A 19179-nucleotide genomic window follows, 5' to 3' on the forward strand; every position below is an offset into this window, starting at 1 on the left:
ATTCACAATCACATTTTTAAAATCATGTATCCGGCTCCAGATTTTGCCCTATCCTTAACTCTACTGCTAAAAAATGCATTTCTTAGTCCTCTAAAACATAAAAAAAACTTTGAAAATTAAAAATACGTATCCGTGTACCTAATTCTTCTGAAATGTACAAACCAGCTTTGAAAAATTTACTAAATCGATCAGAAAATACCTGCTAAAAATACAGGTTTACAATCTTCGACTACTTTTTGCCAATTGTTTCTAAATAGTTAGGCCGTTGCAAATATTTTTCAAAGTTTATGTCGCCCCCCCCTTCAAAATCGGTCTGAAAAATCAGGGGGCAAAAAAATATTTTTCCAAAAAACTTCAAAATTTCCATGAAAATAGAAGTCTAATCAACTGAAAACAATCTAAAAAGCATTTTTCTGCATTAATAATCATATTTAGCATGTTTGGGCTTGTTTAAAAATGTTTTTAAATTCCAATGTACAGCACCGCAAAAAAAATATTTTTCGCGAAAAATAAAATTTTCGTCAATACTTAGATATTTTGGAAACTAATGATGGCAAAACTACTGGACAGGTGTATAATGCATTTTAAAACACTTTTTTCATTAAAATGTTGAAACCATGGCTCGTAATTTCAATTTTTATTCTTTTTTATTTTTTTTGCCCCCCCCCCCCTCGACTTTGGTCAGAGTCGAGGGACATAAACTTCAAAAAATATTTGCAACGGCCTTATATGTAAATACTTTAATAAATGTATCATGGAATGAGATTTCCTGATCGATTTAATATATTGCGAAAATTTGCTAAAATCAGAAAAAATAGATTCATTAAAAAAACACTATTTTAATTATCTTATCTTCACAAAAGGTGCAATTCTTCAAGAAAATTAATGACAAAAGGTTTTCTAAGTAGTTTATTTTTTTTTAATTGAGAAAAGATTCAACATTATTTTAATTTGCACAGTCAAATTTTTACTGCTATCAAAAAAGTACCTTCCTTTTTTATAAAGTGCACAATTTGCAAGTTATAGGCATTCAAGGCAATTAGTTTGTTTTTCAAAATAGTTTTGAATGATTTTATTTTTACCTTACCTCAAAATCTCAATGCGAATTCAAGTGCAACCAGCTGTAATCAATTTAAAATTGTATAATTAGCATGTTTGGGTTTATTCAAAAATCAGATTGTTTTAAGTTGTTTAAAATTCTATTTCCATTAAAATTTTGAAGTTTTTCGGCAAAAAATATTATTTTTGTCCTCCGATTTTCCGGCCCTACTCGAAGAGGATGCGGGATGGTTTTGTTAAAGCATTTGTAAAGGAATTTAAAATGTTTTGTATTTTACGGATTTTACAAAGGTCTTACTTCTTTTTAATCTGTGTCGATATAGAGTTGAATTTGTTATTGCGGCTCTCAGAATTAATTATCATTCTGCTGCGATCGTATCCCGCACTTGCGGAAATCGCAGAGGTTCCTTAGTATTCACAAACGCTGGCATGTCCAGCAGCCAACCAACAGTTCAGAACAGACCGCCGCACTTTGTGCAGTAGCCAGACTGACGCTCTTTAGAATCGCAGAATGTTAAATTATCTTGTCATGCATAGTAATATGTTATTGTGATTTTATAGTCTTTTCTCAGTGAGCAACATAAAAACAATTGTTGACACAATTCCAACCAATAAGCACCTAATTGTGACTCAGCAGGCTTTTCAATAAAACAATCGCGTGCCTCCGAATCAAATTCCCCCATTTCAAGTTCAAGGCTTTTCTCTTCCTCATGGGGCGCGCGCATAAACGATGTGGTTTTGTTTTGATTTGCTTTCTTGCGCTGCAGGCACGTGTGCGCACCATTTCCCAGCCACCATGCGTATTAGGGTCTCAAACGCCTCAACATGCGGTTGAGCAAGCTGAGAAAACCCTCGTAAAAAAAGCTCCAGCAATATAGTGTTGTGGGGTGTAATCATGATGTACGATTTTTTGCTTATTGCAAATTTCATGTTTTTCTTCCATTTCCGATTTCCGCAGAAAACCTCTTCGGCACTCTACTTCACAAGCTGAGCGTGAAGCGGCTGCTGGTGTTCGACACTCCGATTGCCAGCGTGAGCGATCACGTGTTTTACGGAATCAACGACACGCTGCAGGAGCTGCATCTGGTGCGCAGCGAACTCGCGGCGTTCCCGCGCGATGCGCTCAAAATTCTGGGCATGCTGCGGGTGCTCAACATCGACGGGCACCGGATCGAGAACCTGCCCAAGGGGGTGTTTGGCGGGATGACCTTCGACGGGACGCTGGAGAAGTTCCACCTGGTGAACGGGCTGCTGTCCGATATGGGGCAGGACATTTTCATGGTAGGACTTTGACGAAAATTAATGTTGAAAGAAAAGCGTTAACATTTCATGTTTCATTACAGGCCTTTAAAAAGATTCGAACGCTGGACCTATCCGGCAACCAGTTGGTCACCCTGAAGAAGGGTCAGTTCAAGGGACTCCGCGAAACGGAAATCCTCGATCTCGCGTACAACAACCTAACCAAACTGGACGCGTCCCACGTGTCCGACCTAACCAAAATGACCTGGATCAATGTGTCTCATAACGCGCTAGCGGAAATTACCAGGGGTACGTTTGCCCGTAACGCAGTGCTCCGAGTGCTCAACATGGCTAACAACAATATTAAAAAGATCGACGGAAATACGTTCCGGGGGATGAGGTTTTTAAGGCGGCTGTACCTGAACGATAACATGATCAGTGATGTGGGACGGGGAACGTTCAGTTCGGTGACGAGGATTGGAACGATCGATCTGGCGAGGAACCGGATCAAGAAGGTCGATTATCAGATGTTCTTCCAGCTGAACTATGTTGAGGTGAGTGATCCACTAACTAACTTATTATTTCTTTGCTTACATATTTTCATATGGGTCATTCCACCTGAAGTGTGCAAGAAAAAATGCAAATTTGAAAATTACCATCTCCGATTCTGCTCAAATTTGCCAGAGCTGTTGAGACTGTCAAAACATGCAAAAATTCCGAATTTCATCCAAATCGGACCATCCCCTCCATTTTTGTACCCTCCCAAAAAATCGACTTTTTGGCGATTTTTGAGCGAAACCCCTATCTCCAAACGACGATAACTCAGGAACCACAAATCTTAGAGGGTCGGTCTTAGACTCAATTTTGAAGGAAATTGGACGTAGAATCCGTTTCCGCGATCAAAATTTAGATTAAAATATGTTTTCTACCTGTATTGCGCAATTGAAAACTTTAAATGGCCGTATCTCAAAACAGCCCTATTTATTTTTTAAATTTGACCTCACCATCGTATTCCCCGTCCGATTTTACATAAGAATCACTTATCGACAGAAAGGAATATTTTTCGTTCCAGAGATATCGAATTTTAAAGTTTTTAGTTTTTGAGATTACCTACATTAGCTTCATTCGCCGCATATGCTAGAAGCACTCAGAAGCGCTGTTCAATAACTGCTACCTGGTTATTTATTGAATTAAGATTTCATCCCAAATAATCATTAGCAAATAAGGCAAAAATGTAATGTACACCACTGTAGGAAACTGCTGTATACGGCGAATTTGTGTGCTAGCCCACAGTACAAAGCAAGAACGACACGCAATACAGGGCAGAATGGAATTCCCGCAGAGCTAGCAGGAAATTGTAATTGATCTTGTAACTTAAGAAAAAGTGTACGATACATTATCGTGTTAAAAATTATGAATTAATATGAATAAAACTCTCGTGAAGCATGATTAAGGAGGAGGATTTCTGGAAAGTATAAAACTGGAAAAAGGTAAGAAAATCACAACGATTAATCTGATTTATTATCTAGTTGTGTTATTATTCAGTTGTGTTCATTTCGACACCGTCCGAACAATAATCTTTTTTTTTTGTTTGTCAATCATTTCGAAATCTTGGAAGACGATACAGCTGCTATCCACATGTATCAGAAGTATATGGTATTGCTTTTGAAATTAAATGTACCAGAATTGAAAAAAAATCATCAATTATTCTGATGAAACACATTATAAAAATCGGTTTAATATGATCAATCTTTCAAACCCTAAGGCAGAATTTGGGGTTTTTGCTGAATGGCACTATTTCGCTACCGCACATGGCAAAAGCTCTAGAACCCATGAGAATTATTTCATCTACTACAGCCAGCTCTACATTTGTTCTCGTTTCAAATAAAAGAAGAAATAAAAGAAATAATTTGAGAAAGTGGGAAGAAATGAGGAATTAGAAAAAATATGAAAATAATAGAATAATGATAAATTTTCGAAAATTGTATTGTAAAAACTCTGTAGAATTTGCAAATAAATATAAAAAGTTCAAATTTTACTTATTATGGTTCAATCAGGAATTTTACTTATTATGGTTCAATCAGGAAAAATAGTGTATTAAAAATTACCCAATAAATATTCCTTAAACAAAAAATAGATTGTTCAAGGTATTGATTATCTCAAAATCGTATAAAATTGAAAAAATAATTCATCTTACAGAACACCAGGTAGTTATTATTGATCAGCACGACTGAGTGCTTCTAGCAGATGCGGCGAGTGTAGATATTATAGGTAATTTCAAATACTTAAAACTTTAAAATTCGATATCTCTGGAACGAAAAATATTCCTTTCTGTCGATAAGTGATTCTTATGTAAAATTGGACGGGGAATACGATGGTGAGGTCAAATTTAAAAAATAAATAGGGCTGTTTTGAGATACGGCCATTTAAAGTTTTCAATTGCGCAATACAGGTAGAAAACATATTTTAATCTAAATTTTGATCGCGGAAATGGATTCTACGTCCAATTTCCTCCAAAATTGAGTCTATGACCGACCCTCTAAGATTTGTGGTTCCTGAGTTATCGTCGTTTGAAGTTAGGGGTTTCGCTCAAAAATCGCCAAAAAGTCGATTTTTTGAGAGGGTACAAAAATGGAGGGGGTGGTCCGATTTGGATGAAATTCGGGATTTTTGCATGTTTTGATAATCTTAACAGCTCTGCCAAATTTGAGCAGAATCGGAGATGGTAATTTTCAAATGGTGTTCCGCTTCAGGTGGAATGACCCATATTTAATTGTAATTTTAAAAATATTCAAAGTTTAATTTTTAACATAAAAAATTGGCCCATAAGTTGCTGAGATATTGCATTAGAAAATTGGAGCTGTTTGGACAAAACTTAGAAAATTTTCCATGTTTCTTTTTCTTTTATTCGCTGTATCTCTAATTTATAGGAATTTTTTTAAACTGTGGTCCAGACTCGATTATCCGAAGCTTCGAGTAGCACATTTTTCGATTATCCGAAGTTCGATTATCTGAAGGTTTTTATGGGACTGCGGATAATCGAATCACGAACAAAATTTTTGTTTCGTATTTTTCATTTTCAAGTTCAGTGACACCATTTTAGTCAAATTTGAATACAGTCCAGAGTCGATTATCCTAAGGCAATATTTCACTTCGGATAATCGATTCACATTTTTTTCGTTGGCGTACTTTGATTGTTGAGCTTAAGTATGACCCATAAACAGTGTTGAAAATCTGGCGACTATGATTAATTTTGCGATTAATCGCTGCCTGTTACACCCCACGAATAAGACTGCTGAGAATAATCTTTATTCTCAAATTGCCACGACTAGCTGTCATTCGTCAAGAGTGCTGTCGATGATTGTAACAACCCATGACTGCTGGCAGTAAAGGGGCAAGATTGGATCTTGATCGCAGCAAGTTGATGACTAAACCCAATCATTCTAATTTTTATTCGTCTCTGGCACACCCAGCGATCAAGTGGCAGTCAGGAAAAACGAGATCAAAGCATACTCAGAGGGCCTTTCTTTAGGCAATCATTATTCGCTCGAAGAGATTTTTTTTCAAACTTGCCCATAAACTACTCTGAAGTGATTTAGAATTAATAAATCCAAGATGGCGGCCAATATGACGGTGATGAAATATCGAAAAAATAAATTTTGTGATTTTATAGGTAGTCCTATTCAAAATTGACTAAAATGGGATCGCAAAACTCAAGTTTGATGTTAAAAGTAAAAAAAAAATGTGAAAAAAACATTTTTTTGCCCATGATTTGATTATTCGTAGTCCCATACAAACCTTCGGATAATCGAACTTTGGATAATCGAAACTTCGGATAATAGAGGCTTCGGATAATTGAGTCTGGACTGTAGTTGATTACCTATTAAATTACAAAACGCGACTTTTTCAATATTTCAGCACCACCAACTGGATTTAACATTTTTAAATCATTTTAGTGTTAGTGGTTAATCTACAATAAACAATAAGACAACGACAAGACAATATTTTTCGTGATTCGATTATCCGAAGATTTGGTTATACGAAGTATTTTTTCCCAGGCTTTCGGAATATCGAGTCTGGACTGCACTCGATTTTTTTCCGGAAATTGACACTTTTAAACACTATTAAAAAGTATTTTTTAAATTAATTAAATCAAACTTAAAGTTGCTATAATTTGAAAACGGCGCACTTTACCAAAATTTATGTAGGCATCATTCTTAAAATATGTCACGCTAAAATCGGCCAAAATCTCTGATTTTACATTAAAAACATTTTTCCCAAAAAAAAAAAAAATTCTGTTAAATAAAATCGATAATCGGCGTCCAAATCTTTGTTCGCAATTCTCTATAGACGAATCCAGTTTGAAATGGCCGCCAGGTGGCCAATGGTGTTAGAAATGACAGCTTCCATATATTTGAATATGGGAGCTCAGGAAAACTCAATTTTCAAGCAATAAAATGATTATTTATGATAAAAGTATTGATTGATTAGATGTACAAAATGTGTCTGGAATGTTATTAAAATAAAAACTTTTCGAAAAATTTGCAATCGAGATAAGTACACCATTCGATTCAGCAGGAATTTTGTGCGCCAAAAATATATAGTTTTCATATGTTAAGTATTTTATTTTAAAAGAAAACAAACAAAAAGTATGAAAATCGAGACATTTAGTATGGGAGCTGTCAAATCTCTCACCATCAAAAAGCAGCGTTGAGCTTTCGCTGGATTTGTTTATGGCTTTAAAAGAATTTTTATCCTTTAAACAAAAATACAAAAAAAAATAAAACTCAAATTTAGAAAAACACGTTTTTTTTATGAAAAATAGTAAATTTAGAAAATCGTATATTTTTTCGAGTGGTTTAAAAAATATAGTTTTCATTAAAACCTCAACTTTGCCGAAGACACCAAATCGATCAAAAAATTCCTTCAAAAGATAAACAAATTTTCAAATATTATTATCAAATATGCGTTAATAACCATTTTTCAATGGGCAGCTGTCAAAATGCTATGAAACTTTTTGTATGTAAACTAATGACACAGAATTGCACACACAGAGGAGGTCTCTTCAAGTTTGAGTCAACTTAAATATATAAAATTTATCCATTCCCGGAATTCAACGAAAAGTTGCTAAATATTCATTCTTATCTCATCATGTAAAATCCTATCGCAGTCAATCTTTCCAAACGCTGTAAGTTCGATAACGTCTAGCATTTTACATGTTAGTATTAATTTAGTTTTTTTCAACTTTAAAAACAACTTCGGATAATCAAATCTTAATTTTTCTCCATTCTCTGGTTTTCATAAACTTGAATCTTTAAACGCGAATATGGCCCCAGATTGCTCCACAGTGATTTGGGATCTCAAGTTCAATGATTTAAAATAAAGTACCCCGATTTTTCCTTTATTTTTTCAACTAAAATTCCTTAGAAGACCTACGGATTACTAAACTTCCGATAATCGTGTCTGGACTGTGTAATTTTTTTTTGAATTTTTAAGATGATACAAAAACAATTTTATTTTCAAATTTTATAATAATGAATTTAATTTTAATCTTGTTTCAAATTATTTCCATTTCAGATTGTCAACCTGGCGGAAAACGAAATCACAGAAATCCAAAAAGATGCCTTCAAAGATCTCTACCTCACGCACATAAACATCTCCTACAACAGGCTGGAAACCATCGAACCCAAGTCATTCATCAACTGTGCCAACATGACCGTTCTCGATCTATCGCACAATCTTATCAAGAGCATCCCCAGAATGGCCTTCGATGAAACGACGTACGCCGGGGAGTGGATCCTTTCGCACAATCTGCTCACAAACATGTCCCAGATTCCTCTGTCCAACATGACCGGACTCCGCGTGCTGAATGCGTCCTACAACAACATCATGGAGATTCCGAAGAATACCTTCCCGAAGCTCTACGAACTGCACACGATCGACGTGTCGCACAACAACATTTCCTTCATCTACAATGCCGCGTTTCAGAATTTATTCTCACTCAGAAGTTTAAACTTGAGCTACAATTCGCTGGAAAAGATTGGTCCGTCTACCTTTGGAACGCTTCACACACTGCTCGAGATGGATCTCAGTCATAACGGGTTGAAGGATATCACTCGCGGAGCACTGGCTAAAACTACCGGTTTGAGGTTCCTCACAATGACCCACAACAAATTGGAGAAAATCTTCCAGATTCCAATATCGCTGAATCATTTAAATCTTGCACATAATGAAATCAGTGAAATCCCGGAAAAGACTTGGCCAACGATGAACTCACTGTTGACATTGGATCTGAGCTTCAACAAGATTCGAAACAATCTGCAGCGAGGTAGTTTTGCCGGTTTACTAACGATGCAGCGTTTAAATTTGGAAAATAACGAAATCTCAGAAATACCACGTGACGGTATATCCGATCTTGGCACCATACAATATCTCCAACTGAAAAACAACAACATAACGCACCTCCCTAAGGCAGCCCTCGGGAACCTTCCCATTCTGTTCGAACTCCAAATCATGAACAATGGCCTTACCAACATCAGCTCCCGAGCCTTCGATGGCCTGCTCCAGCTACTCACGCTCAACATGTCCAACAACCTGCTCCGATCCATCCCGAACGACGCCTTCCTCGGGCTGGTCTCACTTCGCCAGCTGGACGTGTCCCGCAATCTCCTGAGCAGCTTGGACAACAAAACCAACGGTCTGCTCGACGACTGTCTCAGCTTGGACGAAATCGACCTCAGCTACAACCGGTTCAGCTTCATCACCAAGAAAACGTTCCCCTCGAATCAGTGGATCCCGTACCGGCTCCGGAAGATCAACCTCAGCCACAACAGCATGGCGATCGTGACACACGACCTCAAGTTCGGCACGAAAACGGTGACCGATCTGGATTTGTCCCACAACAACATCAAGGACATCCGGAAGGGTGTGCTGGGGAATCTGACCTCGCTGATGCGGTTGGACATGTCGCACAACGAGCTGGTTAAGCTGGAGAGTGATGTGTTTAACATGCAGGAGAATTTCTCCGAGTTGATTCTGCACAACAATCGGATATGGAACGCTTCGTACGAGAGTTTGGTAAAGTTGGGCAACTTTACGCTGCTGGATTTGCGGGGGAACGAGATTGGCAAGTTCGACACTGGACTTGTGACGAAAATGCGCGCTTCGAATTTGAGTGTGCTGTTTGAGGGTAAGTTGAAAAGACTATTTTGTCTGAGTTACTGAATAAAGTAATGAATTAAAACAATATATTTTATAAAGAACAATCGAGAGTGGTCGGAAGCAAATGACCCATAGGGTTAAAGTTCCCCTAATGAAATCAACAACAACAACAACATCGAGAGTAATTGAAAGAGACAAAAAGGGAAAATTCTCATATGTTTTGCAGGTTTATAGGGTTCGGTCTTATCACCATCAATTTGCCGATTTTCACTAATTCAACAAATATTTGGCCAAACCCCTTCCGAAATTTATGTTAGAAAATTTGGTCAACATTAAACTGCCCATGATCGCATAAATGTCCCATATGCATTTTCATCACTTTTGAGTTAATGATGCAGTTTGGTTCAAAATCGTGTGCTCTTTCTAATGAGCCTATAACATCCAGTACTTTGTTCTAGAAATCGGGAGGAAATCCAGTTTTTTCGTGAAAACTTAACACGTAGCCTTATGTGTGGGACAAACTTGCCCTGCGTTTTTCTCAGCTTGCTGTTTTTGCATATGGGACATTTATGCGATCATGGGCAGTAAACACTTGTTTGTATTTTTCATTTCAATGATTTTTTGTCCATGCATTCTTTCTGTCTAAAAAAGCCTTTTTGCATCTCTGCAAAATTCGTCTATTAAAGTCTCTATTTGTTTATCAGTTCATGCAAAAGTGCTATAAAGTTATTCGAAAATTCAAAACAAAACTTATCAATTTAGTTTTTTTGCAAAACTTGCAGGTTAATATCAGAACTGCAAAAAAAAAAAACTCTTTAAAAAATGAACATTATTTTTATTTCTAAAAAAATATATGTTGACAAAAAATTTAACTCCAGCTCCATTAATGTAAAAAAAATCTATCAAAATATTAATAACTTGATATTTTGAGAACGGTTTTAATTGGAAAAATATAGGTAACGATAAAAAGACTTCAGTTCTAAAATTTACTATGATTTTTTTTATTTTACTTTTTCACAAAAAAATGTTGCTCAAAATAACCAATATTTTTATAGAGCTGGGCAAAACTGTTCTTATTTAGGAGCCGCTCACTTTCGCTAGTTCATTAAAATGAGCTCTTTTTCAAAATTTGAAGAAAATGCTATTTTAAAGCAAGGTTTTTTTTAATGATACTTTGATACTTTTATTTGATTTTTATAAATTATTTGAATAGAAAAAACTTAAAACGAGAAAATTTGCTTGAAATCATATTTCTGCTAAAAATAAAACTTGTCGATGCCTTTTTGCTCTCTTGTAAATAGCATGCCGACTTTCCTATCTAGTTAGTATTAGAGAGCACAGAGGCATCGAAATGCTGATATTTTATTTTGAGAAAATATTCTGCGAGCTCTTTTCTACATTCTGATTAAATCGATAAAGTTTCATAGAGCAAGTAGATTGAATTTGTATCAAAAATCTCATCGGCTATTTAGTAGTAAAAAAAGAATAATGAAAATAACTTGCCATGGTTTCAAACATTCCAACACCCAAAGGAAAAATATAGCTCAAAAACTGCAACAGTGGTTTTGCTGCAGAAAAAATGCACATTTTATAACATTTTTTGATCAGTTTTGAATATGTTGGTGCTCTTTCACTCACATTTCGTGCTTTCCATTTCAAAAGGGCACAAAACTTTTGTAAACAAGAGTGTATCCCTCTCACACCTTATGCAAACTGTCATTTGAGTGAAAGGGATACACTATTGTTTACAAAAGTTTTGTGCCCTTTTGAAATGTTAGGCTCCATTTCATCAAGCGTACATGGCGCAGTGGTACCGTGTCGGATCAATAACCAAGAAGTTGGTGGTTCAATCCTCGTTCTGTTAAGATTTTTTTTTGTGAAATACAACTATAAAGCCGTCGATAATTGTCGATAACGGGCAAAAATGTCATACCCCTATATCGCAAAAAATGCATGAGGACAGTTTTCATGCAGATTCTGATATACTTTCATGCCGCCATGCATCACAATCATGCGATCGCCGGTTGGGTGAATGAAAAAACTGTTTTAAAATCATTAGTTTTCAAAAAATCAAAGTTTTGGCGTAAGAAAACCGAGCGATAAGCGAAGGCATATAAAGAACAAAGGGTGCCACCAACACTACCGGCAGCGCCTGTTGGAGTGAGCCAGTGATGCCAGAAAACTTTCTCTATAAATGCTACTTTTCGCTTAAAATGTCATCACAATTGGCAGCACGAAGCACACCCAAAAGAGCGCTGGAAGAAAAAAAAAGTAAGCTGAAAATAGAAAAAATGGGCGTGGCTTAATGCATTCTCGTCTGATTAGAATATATTTAGTAAATATTTTGTTAAAATGCTTGTAAAAGGAATAGAATAACTTTTAGTAACAGGGAAAATAAATAGAAATGTTCTTGGTTTTAGTAAATATCAAGAAACACTCCAGAATATCCCGCATCATTCAAACAAGACCGCTTATTAGACTTAAAATGCATATATTTCCCCTAATATTTTCAAAAACTATAAATCATTTCAAAAGATCCTGAATAATATTTTTTCAACCTTTTCAAATGTAAGGGAAGATTTGAACAAATTTCAAAATTCATAATCGGGTTGTACCAGTAAAAAAATATTCTGGTTTTTTACGTAGATATTTTTTGAATTCTTCTAATTAAAACCTACAACCAGAATTGAACCTCCCGATGGTAATTTCGAGCTCACGAGTAGATAAAGTCTCACAAATTGCGATGAGATGTGATAGTACAAATGAAATGCATTTCAGATTCAACGCAAACTTTTAAAAATTCTGGTTGAATGAACATTTTTTAGTTAATAAAATTGTACCGTAAACCGGGGTGACTTTGATAGGATTTCAATTTGTTTTTGTAATATTTTCCAACAGGTAAGGTTTTTCTCAAGATTATTATTTTTAAAACATGTACTGGGGTAGGCCACACAAAGTCCATGCACTATTTTGGGAAAAAAGTTTTTGCAATAGTGTTTAGAAAAATAGTTACGTTATAAATTCCTAGTTTAAATTCCGGGGTGACTTTGATAGTCATAGTTTTTCTTGTTAAAATCATATTTAAGATGTTCAAACTTTATTTGTACGTTAAATGTACCATCACTAAAGTTGCTGATATAATTTTTAAGAAAAAAATCAATGTTTATATTTAGTTAACTAAGTTTTTAAGCTTTTTAACAAAAAACATATAAATTTTAGGTAAAATTGTTAAAAAGTTAAATCTTTACCTGAAATTTGTTAAAACTAGTTTTGTTTATAAAATTATCGATTTATATTGCATTTTACACTGAATTCGAAGCACGAATCACAAGTTTTCACATTTTACATGAAATTTGTTCAACACATAACACAAGATTGACTATAAATTTGGATTTATTTTTTTATTGTGTTTTAAAAACACATATTATTTATTATTTACAAACTTATTTAACCTTCTCCTAGTGGAAAATTGTCCAAAGAATCCGAATATGCATTCCGTTTTCCGATTCAAAATCATGTTCATTGAGAAAATCATGACACTTTGAGAAGTTTAAAATAATGACTTTTATCAACATTTTCTTAACTATAGTTAACTAACTTTTTAAACTTTTCAAAATTTTATGAAAGTTTCTTCTCGTGGTATTTTGAACACTTCTCTACCACGGTCAGTATGATTCTAAACCATTCCTTACGTATTTTAATTGTACTCTTCATTTTGCGGAAAAATCGCAAACCTATCAAAGTCACCCCGGCTATCAAAGTCACCCCGTTTTACGGTATATACATTTAATAGCATTTAATTGCAGGATCAAAAAACATGTTATTAAAAAGTTAATTATGATCAAACGAACCTAATTTTCGACCGAACCTCCTATTACCATCATTGATTAAACCTCAGACAAATAAACTCGATTTTGATCACGCATACAGATGCTTGAAACATCGTGTCGTAATAAGAGATCCTCGTGTGCAAAAGGACAAAAAGTGCTCACAAAATTTCAGGCAAATCAATAACGTAAAAATAATAATTGTTCGAAATTTTAGGAAATAGCTCTACTCAAAAATCATTATCTTTTTAAAGTTTTAAAATTCTATAGGAATTTTTTGCCTTATTCCGGCATTTCTTTTAATGAAATACGACAATATTTAACAGAATAACCTACGATTATTTATTTAATTAATTGCAAGGCAACCCCCTAAACTGCGACTGCTACACCCGCCCGCTGTACAACTACCTGCGCACGCAGTCCGCCCTTCCGGAGCAGTACGAGAACATCCGCTGCGCGGAACCGGCCGTCAGCTCCGGCATGCCCCTTTACAACGTGTCGGACGAGCTGCTGACGTGCGTGCCGGCACCGCAGCAGGAAATCTTCCAACTACTTCCGGACATTCGCTTCCGCGAGGTCACCTAGTGAGTTACAATTTGTTGAATGATTTTTTAGTTGATTTAACTTTTGGGTTTGTGCTTTTAGCTTCCGCGGTCAGCTGAACGCGCACTGGTTCGTTAGTTCCACCAAGGACGTGGCCGACTTTTACGTGTACATCCGGGACCAGCGGAACAACATCATCTTCGAGCGGGTCGTGTCGTACGCCAGCCGGGCGACCGCCATCAAGGGGGTGGATATTGTGGCGGACGAGACGGCCCAGCTGGAGCTGTGCGTGCTGGCCAAATCCAGCGCCGACGAGGTGAACTTCCTCGAGTCGCAGTGCATTCCCCTGCCGGAGGATCTGGACGCGGTCAAGCGGAAGTACAACGAAAACTACAACTACAAGCTGCCGCTGAGTTTGACGGGAGGCCGCAACGGTCGTTCCAGTAGCTGTGATAAAAACGCTGTAAATAGTTTAGTAATGATGATAGTGAGTGTGACCGTTGGCGCCCTCGTGGCCAACACCGCCGGCAGCAGCTTCTGTTAATATGTAACATTTAATTTTATACCACCTTTTTGTATCGCGACAGAAATTAAATATTTATTTGTAAAACAAATAACCCAAACCTGCTTCCAGTTTGATTTATCTGCCTTTTTTTCAGCTTGCGAATTTGTGGAACACGCATTTTAATCGGTTTCAGTCTGCTGAACTTTATCGTGGTGATATTTTGTGAGAGGAGCGTAACTTTCACCAACCCAAAAATAAACGAGGTGTTATGCATATTAATGGCCCACACTGTCCAGCTGATGGAACGATTCGCTAAATTATATAAATAATTGATTTAATCAGGGCAACGCTTTTAAAAGCGGCATTTACAAACAACAACAACAACAGTTTATCCGAACGATGGGTTCCCCTTTCGAATTTCAACTTGGTGACATCCCTAATGAAAATAGATTTCAAATTTTCATTAAATTTCCCAGCTTCAACAACCGACCATTTTATCAAATTTTCGCCCGAGCAATAAAATTTGCCAACCGAATTTAATCAAACTCTAGAATAAATAAAACGCGTACCAACGAAAGTTCACCGAGAAAAAGAAAATGAAATTTACTGAGAAAAAAGGGGGTGCGGGGTGGCACTATGTACCCCGTGTCCCCGGGGAGGGTAGGGTGACTGGAAGCCGAGAAGGAAAAACAATCTATTTTGTGCTCTGCCAAGATTATATTGTGTTGGGGGAGGTGGTGGTGGTAGTGACAAAAGGATCATTTTATTGCCACCCAACCGAAAATGGCAAACACACAGAGCGCCATAATGAAACTCAATGTGGCGAGTCAGCGCAAATATTGTGTCGAATTTTGTTGTTGTTGAAGTGGTGCGAGACATAAGATTTTGTTTTTGTCCTCATTGCAATAAAAGTTTCAAATAATAATTATTAAAAGCTTAATCAACATAAAATCAAAATTTTTTAATTTCTGATTTTGTTTCTAAAATTCTCAAGATTTCAAATGTTATAAACGACATAAACTTGCAAAATATTTGCAACGGCCCTGCAATGAAGCAGATTTTTTAAATATTATTCTCTAGCCTTTCCCTAACCATTCAGTTTGCTTGAATCAGTAATCAAGTTTGAATTAAGATTATTAAGAATTTAGTTTTTATAAATCAAATTCTACTTTGAGTTTTCATTGTTTTTTACATACAAAATCCATACAATGTTGAAGGCATGTGAATATTTGAAAATCTGTATCTTGAGAAGTGATTCTTTGATCGATTTGGTGTCTTCGTCAAAGTAGTAGGTTTCAATTGCGACTTTTCCGAAAAAAAGCTAAAGAAAAAAAATCCAAATTTTTAGTTTACTTTTTAACACTAAAAGTTGAATCCTCAAAATATGTATTTTTGAATTTTCGTATTTTTTTTTGTTTCATTTAGAAGCTCCAAAAATACTATTTAGGCTGTAAACTTACCAGCAACAGCAACGCCTCGAGTAAGCACGCAAATGTATGCCACTTAATGGCCAAAAAGATCAAATTTAATGCACTTTTGATCATAATTTCTATTTTGCGAGACTATTTCTCATAATTTTGGTGGCACACACATCCACACGCAAGATCAGAGGTTAACTGCTTAACGAAAGTCGCCATCAATATCTTTTCACTTGCGCTAACGATTTCAAAGCGCTTAAGATATAAAATTGCTTCCAACTACCGGCAACATGTTCTTTTGACCGTTACTTAGTCACTCACTTGAAAAATAATCCCGAAACATGTAAATAATTAGCAAGCGCCATAAAAAAAAAACAAACGCACTAAGTCTTTTGACGTTTCAATTTTGACCATCCATTCCAATCGAAGGCTGAAGAAAACCGAGCGAGAAGCGAAGGCAAATAAAGAACAAAGGGTGGCCACCAACACCACCAGCAGCGCCTGGTTGGAGTGAGCCAGTGATGCCAGGAAGCTTTCTCTATAAATGCAACTTTTCGTGAGTGTTTGCTCAAAATTTCATCAATTTTGGCAGCACGAAGCTGACCCAAACGAGCGTTGGAAGAAAAAAAGAACTAAGCTGAAAATAGAAAAATGGGCGTGGCCCAATGCACACGACTGATTAGAATGCGTTTTTGAAGTATTTTTTTAAAATGCTTGTAAAAGGAATAGCATAACTTTTAATAAAAGTGAAAATAAACAGAAATGTTCACAAAAAGTTGCTCTACTCGTTGGTGTACTTGGGTTACTGAATTTCAAGGAACACTCCAGATTATCCAGCATCATTCAAACAAGACCGCTTATTAGGCTTAAAATGGGTTTATTTCCCCTACCACCCACAAACCACGTGGACAATTTCCATACAAATAACATATATTTTGTATGGAACGTGGTCAATCGCCAAACCCCTCCTAAGGGAACGTTCTTTTATTACGTAACGCAATAAATCGGATTTATTTACCCCCTCCCCCCTCGTAACAAAATTTTCTCCTCCCATCTGCGTTACGTAATAAAAGAACGCTCCCTAAGGTGTCCACGTGGTTTATGGATGGTCCCTTGTCAATATTTTTGATTATTTTAAATTCATTTTAAATCAAATTTTGCGCCATTTTAAACTCCAACGCAAAATATGCCTTTTTTAAACCTTAAAACAACAAAAAAATCCAAAAATTAAATAAAAAACAGAACTATTTTTAGTGATAAAAAGCTATAAAAATGGCTTCTTAGACATAGGAGGTCATCCATAAACCACGTGGACACTTAGAGGAAGGGGTAAGCGTCGGTTGTCCACGCTCCTTCCAATAAGATTTATTTTGTATGGACAATTTTCCGCGATAGGGGGAGGGGGGTTATAGATTAAAAAAAAGTCCACGTGGTTTATGGATGGTCCCTAGGGAAAGCACACTGAAAACCCAACCATGGTAGTTGCTACCATATTGTAGGGTTAAATTGAGAACACGCACCGACGTATTTTTGCTAAAAACAATCCGTGCTTGGATTGACTCATTAACGCAGTCAGTTTTACTATGTCGAAAGCGGTATGGTAATTTTAACCCTCCAATACCGAGATAATGATAATGATTTCGTAATTGCTACCATGCAATTTTGTGGAAGTGTGGTACATTTTACCATATTTGCGTTTACTTTTACCAAAAAGCCACAGTTAATTTAATAAGCAGCATTTTTAGCAAATGTTCTTAAAATTACCATGGTCGGGCTTTCAGTGCATGGACATTGATGGACAAAGTTAATTCCGCATTAAAAAAAACAAAATTAAAATTTTTGGAGAATTACTCTTCTATAGCTGGAGGTCAAATCAAATTTCAAGCCTTTTTTCAACATTTTTAACCGTAAAGTATCAGATAATGATGCAATATTTATTACAGTTTCGCTGTCAAAAAATGTAAAATGTCAATGAATTTATGATTTAGTTTCTCTTCTGTTCCTATCTGTGGTCTCAAAATTCAATTTAAAAAAAACGCTTTAAAGTGCTTTATTGATTTAAGGTGCAGAAACAATTGTTATATAATGTATTCTAAAAAGGTTGCAATCGTTTGTACAAGTTTTTTTTTCAATAAAGATTTAAATATTTAACAAGAATGAAAGATTTTCCCCTGATTTTTTTTAGAAGTTCTGACGGGGGTGGAAAGCCAAAAAATAAACTAAATTTTCCTTTTTCCTAATTAAATTGTAACAAATAAAATGTTTTTCGACAGTTTAATTTTTACTAACAAATTTTCTCCTTCTCCTCTCATCAAATCCAATCCAAAAACAAATTGGATGTTATGCATGGCAACGGTATTTCTAAACCAACCTATCCACATCAAAATACCGACGGCCATCATCTTACTAAAATTGTGAAACCATAAAATTGTCCAACAAATTGCCTTATGTTGCCCAGTCCAGCTCCAGCAAAAAAAAAAACACGACATTCAGACACACACAGATGACACAGCACTCTTTAACCACCCCCCAATCTCCACCAACCTTTTTATCCAACAGTAAACTTTTTTTGTTCCGCCTTTTTTTCATCCACTTCTGGCTGATTTTCCACCATACTATTTAAATATTATCATATTAAAAACACAGTTTGTTCGTCACTTCACAGCACCGGGAGCACATCACGAGCATTTCTGATTGTGTGTATGTGTGTTGTCATCGTATCCTGACTGTGTCGCTTTCCCCTTGTTCGCCCCCACCTACTTGGCGAGCCCTTTTCCGTCCATGAAAATCCCCCTAAAGCCATAGAAGCAAAATGGCAGCAGCAGAAAACAGAGTGTCTATTTTGCCAGCATCCGATTGGAACATTGTTGGGGTGGTTCAAAAATCACTTGTCATTTTAAAGACTGTCAGCAAAAATGTCTCAAAATAAAAGAAAATAAAAAGTTCACCACACTAAACTAAACAAAACACTAAACTAGTTTAATAAATAAAAATGTATTGAAAAAACTGAATAGATTTTAAATTTCTGACATTTTTTAGATATTTTAAATATACTGTTGAAAAAGTACGGAATCTTGTACGGAATAATACAATTTCAAACCATTTCAAAAGCAAAGCTTCGATATCATTTTCCAGTTTCAGCAAAACAAAAATCATCTTTTGAAATATTTGAAATTGTTCACCAAAAAAAAACAGAAAAAGATATGAGACAACAAATATTTAAGGAAGTATTACACTGCGACAAGCAAACAAACAAACTCGCAAACAAACAAACTTTTTGACAGTTTGGCAGTTTGCCTGCTCTGTTTGTTTACCTGCATTTGTTTGCAGAAACGTCAGTCTGCATACATTTGGCTTTGTTTGCGTGTTTGCCGCGAACAAGTTTGCAAGTTTGGCAAACTGTCAAACACAAAAATGCGAGTTTGTT

The 19179-nt window shown here is 35.9% G+C and overlaps 1 protein-coding gene across 2 annotated transcripts in view; it reads left to right on the forward strand.

The window, feature by feature from the left end:
• LOC120431273 (chaoptin-like) overlaps positions 1-14452 on the forward strand; it is a 36436-nt gene extending 21984 nt beyond the window's left edge. For both annotated transcript variants that reach the window (XM_039596405.2, XM_039596406.2), the window contains 5 exons: positions 2018-2340; positions 2403-2852; positions 7876-9487; positions 13648-13870; positions 13932-14452. In XM_039596405.2, coding sequence (XP_039452339.1) covers positions 2018-2340; positions 2403-2852; positions 7876-9487; positions 13648-13870; positions 13932-14373 — 3050 coding nt within the window. In that variant the 3' untranslated portion in view covers positions 14374-14452. The remainder of the gene's footprint in view (positions 1-2017; positions 2341-2402; positions 2853-7875; positions 9488-13647; positions 13871-13931) is intronic.
• Positions 14453-19179: the final 4727 nt, after the last annotated feature.

Source organism: Culex pipiens, chromosome 2, assembly GCF_016801865.2.
Source record: "Culex pipiens pallens isolate TS chromosome 2, TS_CPP_V2, whole genome shotgun sequence".
Classification (NCBI taxonomy): Eukaryota; Metazoa; Arthropoda; class Insecta; order Diptera; family Culicidae; genus Culex; species Culex pipiens.